The following is a 13,423-nucleotide window of genomic DNA, read 5'->3' on the forward strand; positions in this document are numbered from 1 at the left end:
GCATAACAATGGTTAACAATGAAAACTTGATTTTAAAGGCCAAATCGATGGTTAATGATTGTCCCATGAAAATTTTATTTTAGAGGCCAAATTTTCATGCGATCATCGCAAACCATCGTTAACCATTGTTTTTGTTATAAATTCTATAAATTTTAGATTTTCATATTTGGAAGAAGAAAAGAAAATCGTGATCAAAATAAAAAATTTATGCACTGATGTGTTCAAAACACATATAAATTAGTGTCTTATGTAAATATTTTCGTAAGTTTAAGTTTTAGATTGGAATTTTAATCATTAAAAAAATTGAATGATATGGTGGTGGATGGTGAGGGAAGGTAGTGTTAATGGCCAAAACAATGTTGGTGTTGGTGGGGGATGTGGTGGTCTACCGTCATGGGTAGGGAGAGGAGAAACCAAGAGTGAGAGAGAGAAGTGAAAATTTGTGTCCTAATTGAATAAGGAAGCTTAATTTTGAGATAATTATTAAACTTGGCATATTGTTTAATTGAGCATTTTTATAAGACACCCTAAGGTGAACAGCACCCTAAAATGTAACATATTGTTATTGGTATGATTTAATATTACCTTCAACATATTTCAATTAAATTTAATTGAAATATGTGAGACATAATATTCACTTGCACAAATAGTAGTATAGCGTGTTGGGCACCCTAGAGTCTTCTTTAGCATTTCTCTTTTAAAGTATTGGGTACTAAGAAGTATAAAAACTCAAATTTATCAAATAGTGAATAATCATTTATTAATTATACTCGTATAAAAATGAAGACAAATATTTTTTTTCGCCCCTGGATTATTGACCCATTTGAATTGTGTCTGTCGAACTTTTTGGCGTTGAATAAATTCCCCTTACACTATTTGAGACAATAGAAATAGATCCATTTGATCTGATTTGATATGTTTCTTTATTCTTTTTTTTTTATTTGGTTTTTTTCTTCAAATTTGAGTTAGGTAACTGGTTACCATCACATTTTGATTACTTGTTACCTATGTTACTATACCTATCTATGTTACTATACCAATGTTACTATAAATATAGTTTCTTCTTCTTTGATTTTTTATGCAATGTTCTTCTTTTTATTCAATAGATTTTTAAAAATTTTGATATTGCTTTTCAGATGAGCTAAGATCTGTTTTTTTTTTTCAAATTTGATTTTTCTTTTATAGTTACCATCACCTTATGATAGATATATATTTTTTGTATTCTATACAACTAGTTACCCACATTATTATATATATAAATATAGGGAATTAGTTATAAATGTTATTATTTTACCTAGATCTAAAAAAAAAAACGAATTTGAAAACATTAAAGGTATAATCTCAAGTAACTAGTTACTTAACCCAAACCTATAAAAAGTGATTCTAAAAAAATACATACTCTGAATTAAAAGAACTAATAAAAAAGATTAATACTACATTATAAAATAATTAAAAGAAAAATCATATATGCAAAATATATAATTCAATTGCATAAGATTTAAGAACTTAATCAGAACAGGGTCTCAATTCCACAACAAAAAACAGGGGTGAATAATAGGGAGAGGTCAGAGACACACAATAATTATCTGAAAAAGTGGAGATTCTACCATTGATCATTAGATTACCTCCGTCGAATAACTACTTAGTACTTCTTACCGCCATTGATATGATATGTGACGGTACAAACCTTAAACAACCGCAGTATTACTATCCCAAGTTTTAGGATAAGTGAGTAATTAAGACATCACTGATCACCCTTAATAATAGCGTTCACAATATACAATAATAATAAATAGTACATTGATTAAACTAGATTAACGGAACCATCAGCTGTGGCAGTCCTCACGCACTTGGGGTGTACCTCATAACCACACTCCAAACAAAGGTAAACCCAAGCTGAGCCTTGCTCGTCGCATTGGCAACAGATAAAGGGTCCTCCACCATTGCCCTCGGACACTAAATTGAGCTCGTGGCGGTGACCGGAATGGTAAACCGATCGAGGTAGTTTCATGGCTTCTTCTCCCATTTGTTTCTCCAATATCTCCTTCCTAGCCTCTGTGAAAGGATAGGCGTTTTCTTGGTACAAGTTAATCAGATTCCTGCCGTTAATGGTAATGGTTTTACCATCAGGGCCTAGAATCACCAAACATGGAATGCCCTTCACGTCGAAATGTTTCACTAGGTTCCTTATGTTCGAGTCTCCAAAAGGCAATGCCAACCACGGCATGGTTTCGAAGTAGGAATCGAAAGATGTTTGGTCATGGTCACTTGAAACAAATATTATCTCAAAGTCCTCACCACCATGCATATCATTATTCTTAATAATAATACTATTGCCTTGTTTTTCCACTAGCATTCGCTTAATCTTGTCACGTATGGACTTTAACTTTGGAGTGAAGTTAACACCGGGAATGCACCACTGGGCCGAGAAGAAGAGCCCAATTGTTTTACCTACTAATGAAGCAACCGGCACCTGCACATAACATATAAGAGAATTTCAAGTTCCCAACAAACAAAAAATAAATTGGAGTCATATACACATGTTCTCAGCCATCTTATTACTAAAATATAAGAGAATTTCTTTATGCTAAGATCTATGGTGTATCTCTGCTATATAAGATATATGGTAGCTTACTAAGGAGTTCTATCTGATACCTTACTTAACTAATTGAGGGATTGATCACTTTTGTTGTTGAGTCATTAATTTTTTAAACAATAATGAGTCACACAAGAAAATCTTATATTCTGACATAAGAATAACAACGCCATTTATCACTTACTTGGTCCACCATACAACATCAAATATCAGCTTGAGCATATATTGGAATTTACAACCAAGTCATAAAAGGAAGGAGAAAGGAAAGAGCAATTACAACAATAAAGTTTTCCCAAGTACTACTACAACTAATAAAGACATGAGATCGGTACAAAAATTCATCCCCACAAATATATTGTGTGGTGCGTATATAATAGAATGATTAGTTAAATTAATATCAGATCTCACATGTTTTATGTTAAATTTAATCAATCATCTTATGTCGCATTAAGCGTTGTTAGGGTGCCCTATAGCAATATTTTATAAACATATATACTTCGTCCAAAAAGTACATCTTAATTAATTTGGTAATTTCAAAAGCAAATAAAGAGGTTACCTGTTTAGGAATGGGGTGACCCAAAAGATAGTCTCTATCGTGGTTTGTTAGTAAATCCATTAAGTTCTGTTTCTCATGCCTCTCCCTCTCTTCATTTTGCAATTGCTCCAACCTTTCTCTAGTAAAAGGAAAGGCTTCGACCCCGTAACGATAGACAAGCTCAACACCATCACACAACGTGGCCTCGTCCTCGTTATCATCAGGATGTAAAATAACTAAGTAAGGAATACCTTCAACGCCATACTTTCGATTTAAGGCTTTCTTGGTCTCAAGATCAGAGAATGGAATGGTCAACCATGGCATACATGCACGATAGCCATTAAAGGCCACAGTGTCTTCGTCTGATGACACATAAACAATTTCGAAATTGGACCCATTTTGCTTCAGCTGCTCGTAGATTTCAACCAAGACTTTGTCGAAATTCCTGCATGGCGGGTACCAATTGGCCGAGAAGTAGAGCCCTATAATCTTCCCATCAAGAGCTGAAACTTTCACCTGAAAATAAAACTCACAGAAGAATCGTATCCAGTGAGAATAACTACAACTTTTATTCAAACATAATAATAAGTTTAAATTTGGCATTAAAAAGTCAAACGTAACGCATATGGTCAATTGAGCATGACTTGATTAATTGGTAGTAGAATCGAGCTTCAAGCAAAAGTCATAATTGATTCTGCAGTACCAAACTAATGATCAGATCTGTTAGCATAAGCAGATTCTTAGTTAAGATCGGATCTGTTATACAAGGTAGATCATAAGGGTAAGAATTTGGGGGTAATTAAGTTAGTACATATTCACTTCTTGGTTCTAACTTTACTTAATTATGCATACCAATAGGTGAATTAATTGGTCAACTAACTAACTCTACTCTTGATTTTATAGAAGGCACAAAATTATGATTACATCTATCAACAGACATAAGTATCGAAGTGCTTATACAACTAGTACCTCGCAATGAATATCGATAAAGGAAATAAGGTAATGTCGGATTTTTTCGAATCTAACACACGAACACACAATGAAGGACCACTTGATAAGCGTGCAGACCACTTTTGTGTCACAATATATATGGAGCGGTTAGCACGGATCTACTTTTTTTAACAATATCGTTCAGCCAAAATACCTCCATGATTTGTTTTCGAAGGTTTAAAAAGTTGACTTTTTCACGAGTCTACACCAAATAAATATGAGCACGTGTGCAACAATTTATTTAAATCTTATTTTCGGTATTATAATTTATTCAAAAATTTGTAAAATATTCTAAATAGCTGCAATATACATACACGTTAATATACAAAAATTTAGAATTATATCTATCTAATCATAAAAAGTATAAGTACGTGGTATCCAAAAGGGAAAAGAAAGATAGATACGTTGGAAAGCAAAAGAAAAAATATATGGGTGAGTGGACGGTGGGAGTGATACAATACAGCCGTGGAAAAAGAAAACAAGAGAGTTAGGAATGGTTTAGATAAAATCCCACAAAAGGTATTTGAAATACTTAGTAGTAGAAGATTCAGAAAAAGAAGAAGGATAACGATGTGTTACCAGAATTGTATCTTACAGGTGTATACCAGCCACGTGTTTGACACATGTTTACCAATGTGGTGGGAGCCTAAAACTGACGTACATTTGAGTGACACATGTCCCTTCGGCTTGGTTGTCTATGCCCACAACAACCACAACCACATTAACCTATATGCCCCATATTGATTACGACAACCATTTTGGCATGTGTCCCCCTAGGCTCCTCTCCTCCCTCTCACAACTACCACCCAAGTGAGTTTACATAATATCTAAGTACAACATATATAAAACAATGTTGTACAATGTATATGTTTATGATAATACTCAGCATCGATTTAAATATCGAAATATATATATACAAGCATATGCAATTATATGATCGGAATCTCTAAGATGAATGAAGTGACTCATTATAATAGTTTGCATGCAATGTATATATCATACTATATATTTAAATTTCGAAACCAAAAACAGTCTCTATCTTTCTGTAACTTGTCTAAGTATGTGTTCTAAAATCGTATTAATTAAACTATATTTATATTTTCTCAAGTGAAGATCTCTTTCCATTATGAAAGGAAAGAAAAAAAAAACTTAAAAAAGTAGCTTTGTTACTCTTTATAGTTGCAATAAAACTGATCACTAATCACAGCAAATTACAAGGAAAAAAAATGACATGTATATAGATCTGAGAAGCTAACATCCATAAAATGCACCAATTACCAATACCATGCATATATATATCTATATATATATCAGAAGGTAATATTATTGTTCACTCAAATTATACATTAAAATATTACACATGTGTCACTATTTTAAAAAATAGTAGATGTCTTTTGATTGATTAAATGAAATTGTCTATTTTATCACTTAAATTGAAAAAAAATAGAAAAAATTATTATCACTTCTTTGTTGTTGCTCTCAATATGTTTTAAGTTTTATGAACCTTTTGTCAGTTACTATTTTTTATTTTTTTTAATTTTTTCTGCCATATATAATAAATATATTTTTATATATATAATCCTGCCCAACTTCTTCCATGGCTCTATAAAATGTTTAAATAGAAAATAAATATATATTGGGTGGGTACTGGGTAGGTATGCAAGCTAAGACTGGCTAATTTTTTTATTTTTATTTTTTGAAAGGTAACTAAAAAATTAGGCCAGATCGATGTGGACCATATGCTTATTATGTTACACCAAATATTAATTTCAAGGGAATAGTAAATAAAAAAAATAAAAATCCATACTTTAACCCTTCTAATTTCCAAGTTTTTTTCCCCTAGAATTAAACTATAGTAATTAAAACAGAAAAATTATCCATCAAAAAATACAGAAACATCTTTCATAGTACGTACTAAACTATTTATATTCGTACAATAGAAATAAACGAAAACCATGTGATGAGATATATAATGAGGCTTATAATAATAATAATAAAAGAGAAAGAGTATATATAAGAAATACTAATAATTATTAATTAACCTGATTCCCATTTGGAGAAAGAAGAAAATCACGATCTTTTGAGGCCAAAAGAGATGAAAACTTCGAGTTATTAGTGCTCTCAGTTGATAAGTCGCCGTTTAATGGAGCTCGACTGTCATCCTTCGCCACCACCACCATCATCGTCTCCTTCCTCGTCTCTCTCTCTCCTCTTTCTCTCTCTCTAGAAGTGAATAGAGCAGGAGTAGGAGTAGTACTTCTCTTCTCTCTTTCTTCCCCCGAAGCTTATATTCCTCCACACCATATTCTTTCCACATCACCACATCCAATACTAACCCTCTATTCATAGACCATAACATCAGCACCCCACACGTAGCATTCAACTCTTTTGGGGACACAAATCCTCTGCCCGACACCCCACGTTAAGAATCAACGTACGGCCAATAAGAACGCTCCACCTGGCACGGCGTTTGACCGAAGGAGATCTAGTCAAAGCAGACGAAGCGTGACACGACACGTGTGCGATGAGAAAGAGAAGAGGAGAATAGAGAAATGGCAAAGGTCCGGGGTGGTGGTGTAGTCATAAACGATTTTGAAATAGATGGGTTGTGACTTGTGAGTGACAGGCAATCAAACAAAGGGGACACCTGTCCATCCAATCTTGATTTGTGTCTTTTTCTATTATTCCTTTTTTACCGGAAAATAAGCGAGTGAGAGACAAAAAAAACAAAACAAAAAAAAAACCTAGGGTTTACGTACGAGGTGCATATCTCTAAGGACTTTTTTTTTTTTGATCCAACGGTTTCAACTACACACACTTAATGTGTACATTTGTGGTTGTGGGACATTACTAGTACTCTTCTCCTTTCCTTGGGCTATGTTAAACTCACATAAGTCTTCTTTTGTGGCTGCGTGTCAACACCACCACACCACATCTACACATGAAATTAAAATAGGTTATGTTTTAAATAATATTTATATGGTATTATGTACAATCATACATATTTGGTATTCAGAATCTAAATTTGATTGATAAAATTTTGTCAATATGATCAAATTGTTATCAATTATATGAGTTTTAAATTCAAATTTAATTAATTAATTATATATAATACCAAATGAGTAACTACCCAATTAAAATTAATCCAATGTACCTTAAGTGAAGGGAACTTAATTAATGTAATTTACTTAAAAAAATTATTAATAATAATTCTTTTAAAGAGATGACCATCACATAATACCACTTATAGATATCTCCTATCTTGATGATCACTCTCGGATAATTAATGCTAATTAAAGCTAGATATTATATTGGATTATATTGAAGACAAAATTTCAATTAGTTTATAGTGTGTAATGGTTCGGAAGTTTGACTTGTTCTTTATTCTTTATTCGAGTCATGTGTAAATGTCACTTTGAGTTTATGTCAACAGTTTGGATTGTTGGGAATATATTAACGAAGGAGATTATTACAATGACACAAAATACTATAACATTAACAAGTTAATGATATTACATAAGTGAAAAGAGTTACATAACTTATATGAAAATTAGTGTAAGAGTAGAAGGTATGATATGAAGATCTTAGGAGCAACACAAAGCTTAAATAATGTTTAAAACATTTGTCCTAAAAGTTATTTCATCATTCATAAGAACACTTTGGAAATGTTCTCTAGAAATGTTTCTAAGGATTTATCAAGCATTCTCCTACACTCATCATAGTGGTCTAAAGATGAGCATGTAATCACAAATGTTATAATATATATAGTGTGTTTTTTCACATTCACACATTACATCCAAATGAGCAAGTTGATTTCTATTTATAGAGTTCTCATCCATTATTTGATTTTCTAATTCCATCAAACTCTCTTGGGAGTTAGAAATATGAACACAGCAACTATAAAATATTATAGCTAATAGAAATCAAATTCAAGATGTGTAACTTACATATCAATTGATGAATATTTACGAGAGTTACAAAATTTATAATCATCGTTTTTTAAAAATTGTAACTCTACACTATATATTATATTTGTCAAAACAATATTTATCACACCCTATTATTTGTGAGATAATTCATTTAATCAAAATATTAACTGATTATTTGTGAAATAATATAACATTGATTGTTGATGCATTGGGTTTGGCTTATAGGTGTAACTTTTTCTAAATCAATTTATGATATGACGAAGTTTCAATCACCCTTGAGTCCGATTTTTTTTAGGAGTGGGGCACTAGTCTACTCGATCGCTTCACCAAGTAGACCCTACGTACTTAAATTGTTTTCGATTGGGTTTATTATTCTTGTTTTAAAACTAGTTGCAATACTTTTTTGAAATTCTTTTTTTTTTAATATTAATATTTTTTAGATTTGACAATTATTTTCATTTTTCTTTTAATTTAATTCTAAACATGTTTTTAAAAAAGAAAATAAAAACAAAAACAAAAACTTTAAATACGAAATTAATTAGTATTGTGTAATTAAGGATTATTTACGATCTTTTTGAATAATAATATTTTAAAATTTAGAATGTATATATGAATTATAATCTAACTCCAACCTTACTACACATATTTAAAACATTTGTTAGACCCGAAAATATATATTTATATAACTATTTTCTCTTTTCTTGATAAGACTCTGGTAAGAAAACTCCTGGGCTAGGACACCTAAAAAAATACTTCAATTATGGGTGAACATTTGATCCACAAAACTCAAAAATCTGCACAACCTACCGACCTACAACCCCAAAATCTATTTTTTGGCCAAACCCGTTAATTTCGGGTCTGATTCGACTCGAATTCGAGTATGTTCGGGTCGAGTTCGGGTGGTAAATAGACAAACATGGGTTCGGGTATAACCCGAACCCAAACAAATAAAAAATATATATTTATTTAATTTTAATTAAAATTTGATACAAAAATACCCTAACCCCTTATCCTTACAAAAAAATTTTACCAATGCCCAATTTGTAAAAAATCAATTGAACCAAACTAACAACAAAGTTAAAAAAAACATGTGAAAAGTAAAAAATAAATAAATAAAAAAGTGTCAAAAATTGTTATTGTTATCCAAAAAATTGGCATTGATGACGTGGCAAGTAATCCCTGGACACGTGGCTGACACCTGGAAGAGCTCTGCTAGTGTATCGACCAGAAGGTACATTATAAGCAGGAGGCGGCCCAGTATCACCTACGACCAGTCTGGTCGATGGTTCCGCATGCAATGTAATATTACTATAAAGATCTTTGTAAATCCCGAATTTAACTCACACAATCTCCTGAGTATCCGATTATTCAGGAGAGAATATCTGTAACAATCTTGTATAATCCCCCTTGAGCCTATAAATAGAGAAAGATAGCTCAAGTAAGGGACTTTTTGGCTTTCGGATTACTTGATACTAGTGTAATCCTATCTGAAATATTGTATTGTTCTTCAGAGGGTGGTGAAACTCATTGAATCCTAGTTCTTTGATCACTCCTTTGATTCTTACATCAATAACAATCTAAGTGGACGTAGGTCATTACCAGATCCTGGGGCCGGACCACTATAAAATATCGTGTTCTTATTACTTTTTGTCATTCGGTTCTTTTCAACGCATTCATTCACATCAAGCATATTCTGACTTCGTGTCAGTTGACCAAAATCTGGGTCAACATTCTTGTGCTTTCATTGAGAGCTTGATTTATCATTGTTGAGAAAATCAATGGCGAAAACTGCAAGGAAAACTGGATAGGCGGCCACCGCTGCACCGTCAAACCCGCCACCTCCTCCTCCTCCCGCAAGTGTGGCTGAGGATGAGCCACATTTAGATTTTGAGGAGGAAGAAATGGATGATGCGACGCTGAAGAGTACTCTGGGAGCGCTACAAGAAACGCTGGCTAATCTGAAAGCCAGTCAAGAGACAGCTGCCGAGGTTATGGCACGGCAGCAGCAGGAGATTGAACGGCAGCGCGCGGAGTTAAGCGAAAGGCAGGCGGAGGTGGACCGCCGCCAGAGCGAAGCCATGGCAGCCCTCGAGGCAGCCTTGCAACTGGCTAGGAATCAGGCCGCACCTGTCTCGCAACCTGACCAACCTGTCAATGGGCCACCCCAGAGGGGTCCTAATCCTAGCCCACCAATCCAGCCCTTGAGTCCGCAAAGGCCCGAGCAGCCTCAGGTGCCCCATGACGATGTCCCGCTGGACCCTGAGGCACAACCTTCATCCCAGGCTGGTCGCGACAATCCCCCGCAACAGAGGCAGAATAGGGCTGAGCATCAGCCTTGTAGTCCTAGACGCCGTAGGGGCGATTAGCCAAACCTACCGAACAGAGGTCAGTATCCTCCTGGTAACAGGAGGAACTCAGAGTTAGGCTCTGCGGTCCGAGGTCCCCCACGGCATGACAATGCCCGGGAACATAACGACCAGCGCAGGCCACCCTCTAACGTTCGGGACGTTTCAGCCAGGGATGGAAATCGAGGGAACAGTCGGTCCCACCACAGCCAATCGAGGTTCAGAGATGGCCATGGGTATAATGAGGCTGACTCAGGCAAAGGAAATTCTGGTAGGAGGAATGAAGAAAGGGGTAGAGGCGGCGGCCAGATACCCCAAGATGACCAACCCAATAGACGGGATGCTGGGGGGAAGCCTAGGCAAAATAATGTCTTCAACCGGCTCGGGGGTAGTGAGCAGTGGAGAAGAGACGAGGATTTGCGAGACGTACTCAACGATCATTGCGAGCGGCATGGCGAGAACGTCGCCCCAGCAACAGAGGCTACAGCGATTCCTGCCACTGTACAGGCCCAGATAGATGCCCTCAACCAAGCAGTGCAATAGCTGGTTGGGGGAAGGACATCTTATATCGATCACGATAGGAGGAAAGGCACTCCTTTCGTACAGAGGATAGCTAAAGCAGAAACTCCAAGCAAGTTCAAAATGCCTACGCTTCCAAACTTTGACGGGTACGGAGACCCAGTATCTCATGTCAATAAATTTGAGATACAAATGGACATTCAGAAAGTGTCCGAAGACGCTCGGTGCAGGATCTTCCCTGCAACACTTTCTAAGGCCGCGCAGGAGTGGTTTTTTAAGTTCCCTCCCGCAAGCATAGTTTCCTGGGAAATGTTCGTAAGGGAATTCTACGGACAGTTCTATGCAGGTCGTGTGCATTCGACCGAAGCAAACCAGCTGGTGGAAATTTGCCAACAGGATGGAGAATCAGTGAAGGACTACATCCAGCGCTTTATGCGAGCAGCAGCTGGAGCAAAAATGGTGGGGGACGAAGGCAAAGTGATGGCTATAACCGCAGGGGTTAGGCTTCGCTCCCCCCTCTGGAAAAGCCTCCGAAAGGAAGGAGTGAGAACTACCCAGGAATTCTTGGATCGGGCTGATCGTTACATCAAGCTCGAAGACGCCATTGACGATGATGGAAAGCCTTCCGGCAAGGATAAGAAAGCAGCCGAGCCCGCTAAAGGCACCAATGGGTCCAAACCTAACGGCAACGGCAAAGGCAACGGGAACGGCAGCGGCAATGGCAAGAATGGTGGAAAACGGCCGTATAACGAGCCTTCCACCTCCGACAATAAGCGGGCGAAGGGTAACTGTTATGAACCTCGGTTCACTAACTACACTGCCCTCGTCGAGTCTCGGGGAGAGGTTTATCAGGCCACAAGTTCTAGTGTGCCATATAAGAAACCTGGCCCCATTCGAAAGGATATTTCGAAGAGAGACACTACCAAGTTCTGTCATTATCATAACGACTACGGACATGACACCAACGAATGCAACCAGCTGAAGGACGAAATCGAGTTCCTTATTAGGCAAGGACACTTGAGAAGATACGTACGGGCCTCGGGAAATTCCCAACAAGAAGCTCCGGGTAGCAACGAGCAAGCGCCCACGCGCCAACGCTCGCCGCCCTTACAGCCTGCCCCCGAGACTGGCACATTATTGACCATTTGTGGAGGCCCGCACCTTGCGGGAAATAGCGGAAAGGCCAGGGAACGATATGCTCGGACCATGCGCCACGACCAGGACACCGAGATGATGACTGTGGAGGACCGCACGCCAAAAAAGGCTCGATCAGAAGAGGGCGAAATAACCTTCTCTGATGGCGATGCCCAACACGTCCGATTCCCACATACCGATCTGCTGGTCGTGGATATCCAGATGGCTAACATGATGGTAAAGAGAGTGCTAGTCGATACAGGAAGTTCGGTGAATATCCTGTATAAGTCTTCGCAGGAACGTATGAAGTTGTCCGTTAAGGACCTGGAGCCCTGCAACCAAACGATATACGGCTTCTCTGGAGAAGGACTCACCCCCGCCGGGTTGATCAGACTCCCGGTGACGACAGGTACAGCGTCTGCTACCAGGACATTACTCGCTACTTTTTTAGTAGTCGATTGTCCTTCGGCGTACAATGTCGTCATTGAAAGGCCTATACTGGTTGATCTACGGGCCGTCATCTCTATGTGGCACTTGGCCATGAAGTTCCCAACGGACGCAGGAGTAGGATGCGTGTTGGGAAACCAGAGGGAAGCCAGGGAGTGCTACAACGCCTCAATCACAAAAGCCAAAAGTGGAACGCCAAAAAGCCCTACCTCAGATAGGTTGCAGATGGCAGTTGATACACAAGCCCAATCCAGTGATGAAGTCACCAAATAGGGTGTTGCCCAAAGTGAGGATAGAGACTTAGATCCTCGCTTTGGGGATTTTGAAGAAAACGTTGGACCCGTCGAGGACCTGGAAGAGGTCCAACTCGACGAAAAAGACCCGACCAGAGTTGTAAAGGTCGGGAAAAACCTAGAGCCCACCACGAAGCACGCACTGGCGGAATTTTTGCGGAAGAACCAGGAGGTTTTTGCCTGGTCGCACAAAGACATGGTTGGGATAGATCCTGCAGTTATCATCCATGTCCTGAATATAGACAAGACTTTTCCACCCGTGCAACAAAAGAGAAGGCTGCTCGATAAGGATAGATCGCGAGCCTTAAAGGAAGAAGTTGAAAAATTAAATGAGAATGGGTTCATCAGGGTGGCATTTTATCCATCGTGGGTCTCTAATCCAATGCTGGTCGCCAAGCCTAACGGCAAATGGCGAACCTGCGTGGATTTTACAGACCTCAATAAAGCCTGCCCAAAGGACTGCTTCCCACTCCCAAGAATCGACCAGCTGGTCGATGCAACTGCAGGGCACAAGATCCTCTCGTTCATGGATGCATATTCGGGCTACAACCAGATTAGCATGCATCCCCCTGATGAGGATCACACCAGCTTTCGGACCGATACGGGCTTATACTGTTACAAAGTAATGCCCTTCG

The 13,423-nt window shown here is 37.7% G+C and overlaps 1 protein-coding gene across 1 annotated transcript; it reads right to left on the reverse strand.

Annotated features, from left to right (window-relative positions):
• Positions 1–1,466: 1,466 nt before the first annotated feature.
• On the reverse strand, positions 1,467–6,616 carry LOC133803910 (probable nucleoredoxin 2). Its single transcript, XM_062242052.1, has 3 exons — positions 6,164–6,616; positions 3,153–3,647; positions 1,467–2,473 (listed from the first exon to the last, which is right to left on the reverse strand). The coding sequence occupies exons 1-3, from the start codon at positions 6,302–6,304 to the stop codon at positions 1,805–1,807; spliced, it is 1,305 nt and encodes a 434-aa protein (XP_062098036.1). The 5' UTR covers positions 6,305–6,616; the 3' UTR covers positions 1,467–1,804.
• Positions 6,617–13,423: the final 6,807 nt, after the last annotated feature.

This window comes from Humulus lupulus, chromosome X (genome assembly GCF_963169125.1).
Source record: "Humulus lupulus chromosome X, drHumLupu1.1, whole genome shotgun sequence".
In the NCBI taxonomy this organism is placed as follows: Eukaryota; Viridiplantae; Streptophyta; class Magnoliopsida; order Rosales; family Cannabaceae; genus Humulus; species Humulus lupulus.

What these genes read in the sequence shown, in the direction of transcription:
- LOC133803910 (XM_062242052.1), bottom strand. Translation starts at nt 6,304, where the DNA reads ATGATGGTGGTGGTGGCGAAGGATGACAGTCGAGCTCCATTAAACGGC. An exon ending in TTTCTCCAAATGGGAATCAG is followed by an intron (nt 3,648 to 6,163) that starts GTTAATTAATAA and finishes TTTTATTTTCAG; the next exon opens with GTGAAAGTTTCAGCTCTTGA. An exon ending in GTCACCCCATTCCTAAACAG is followed by an intron (nt 2,474 to 3,152) that starts GTAACCTCTTTA and finishes TGTTATGTGCAG; the next exon opens with GTGCCGGTTGCTTCATTAGT.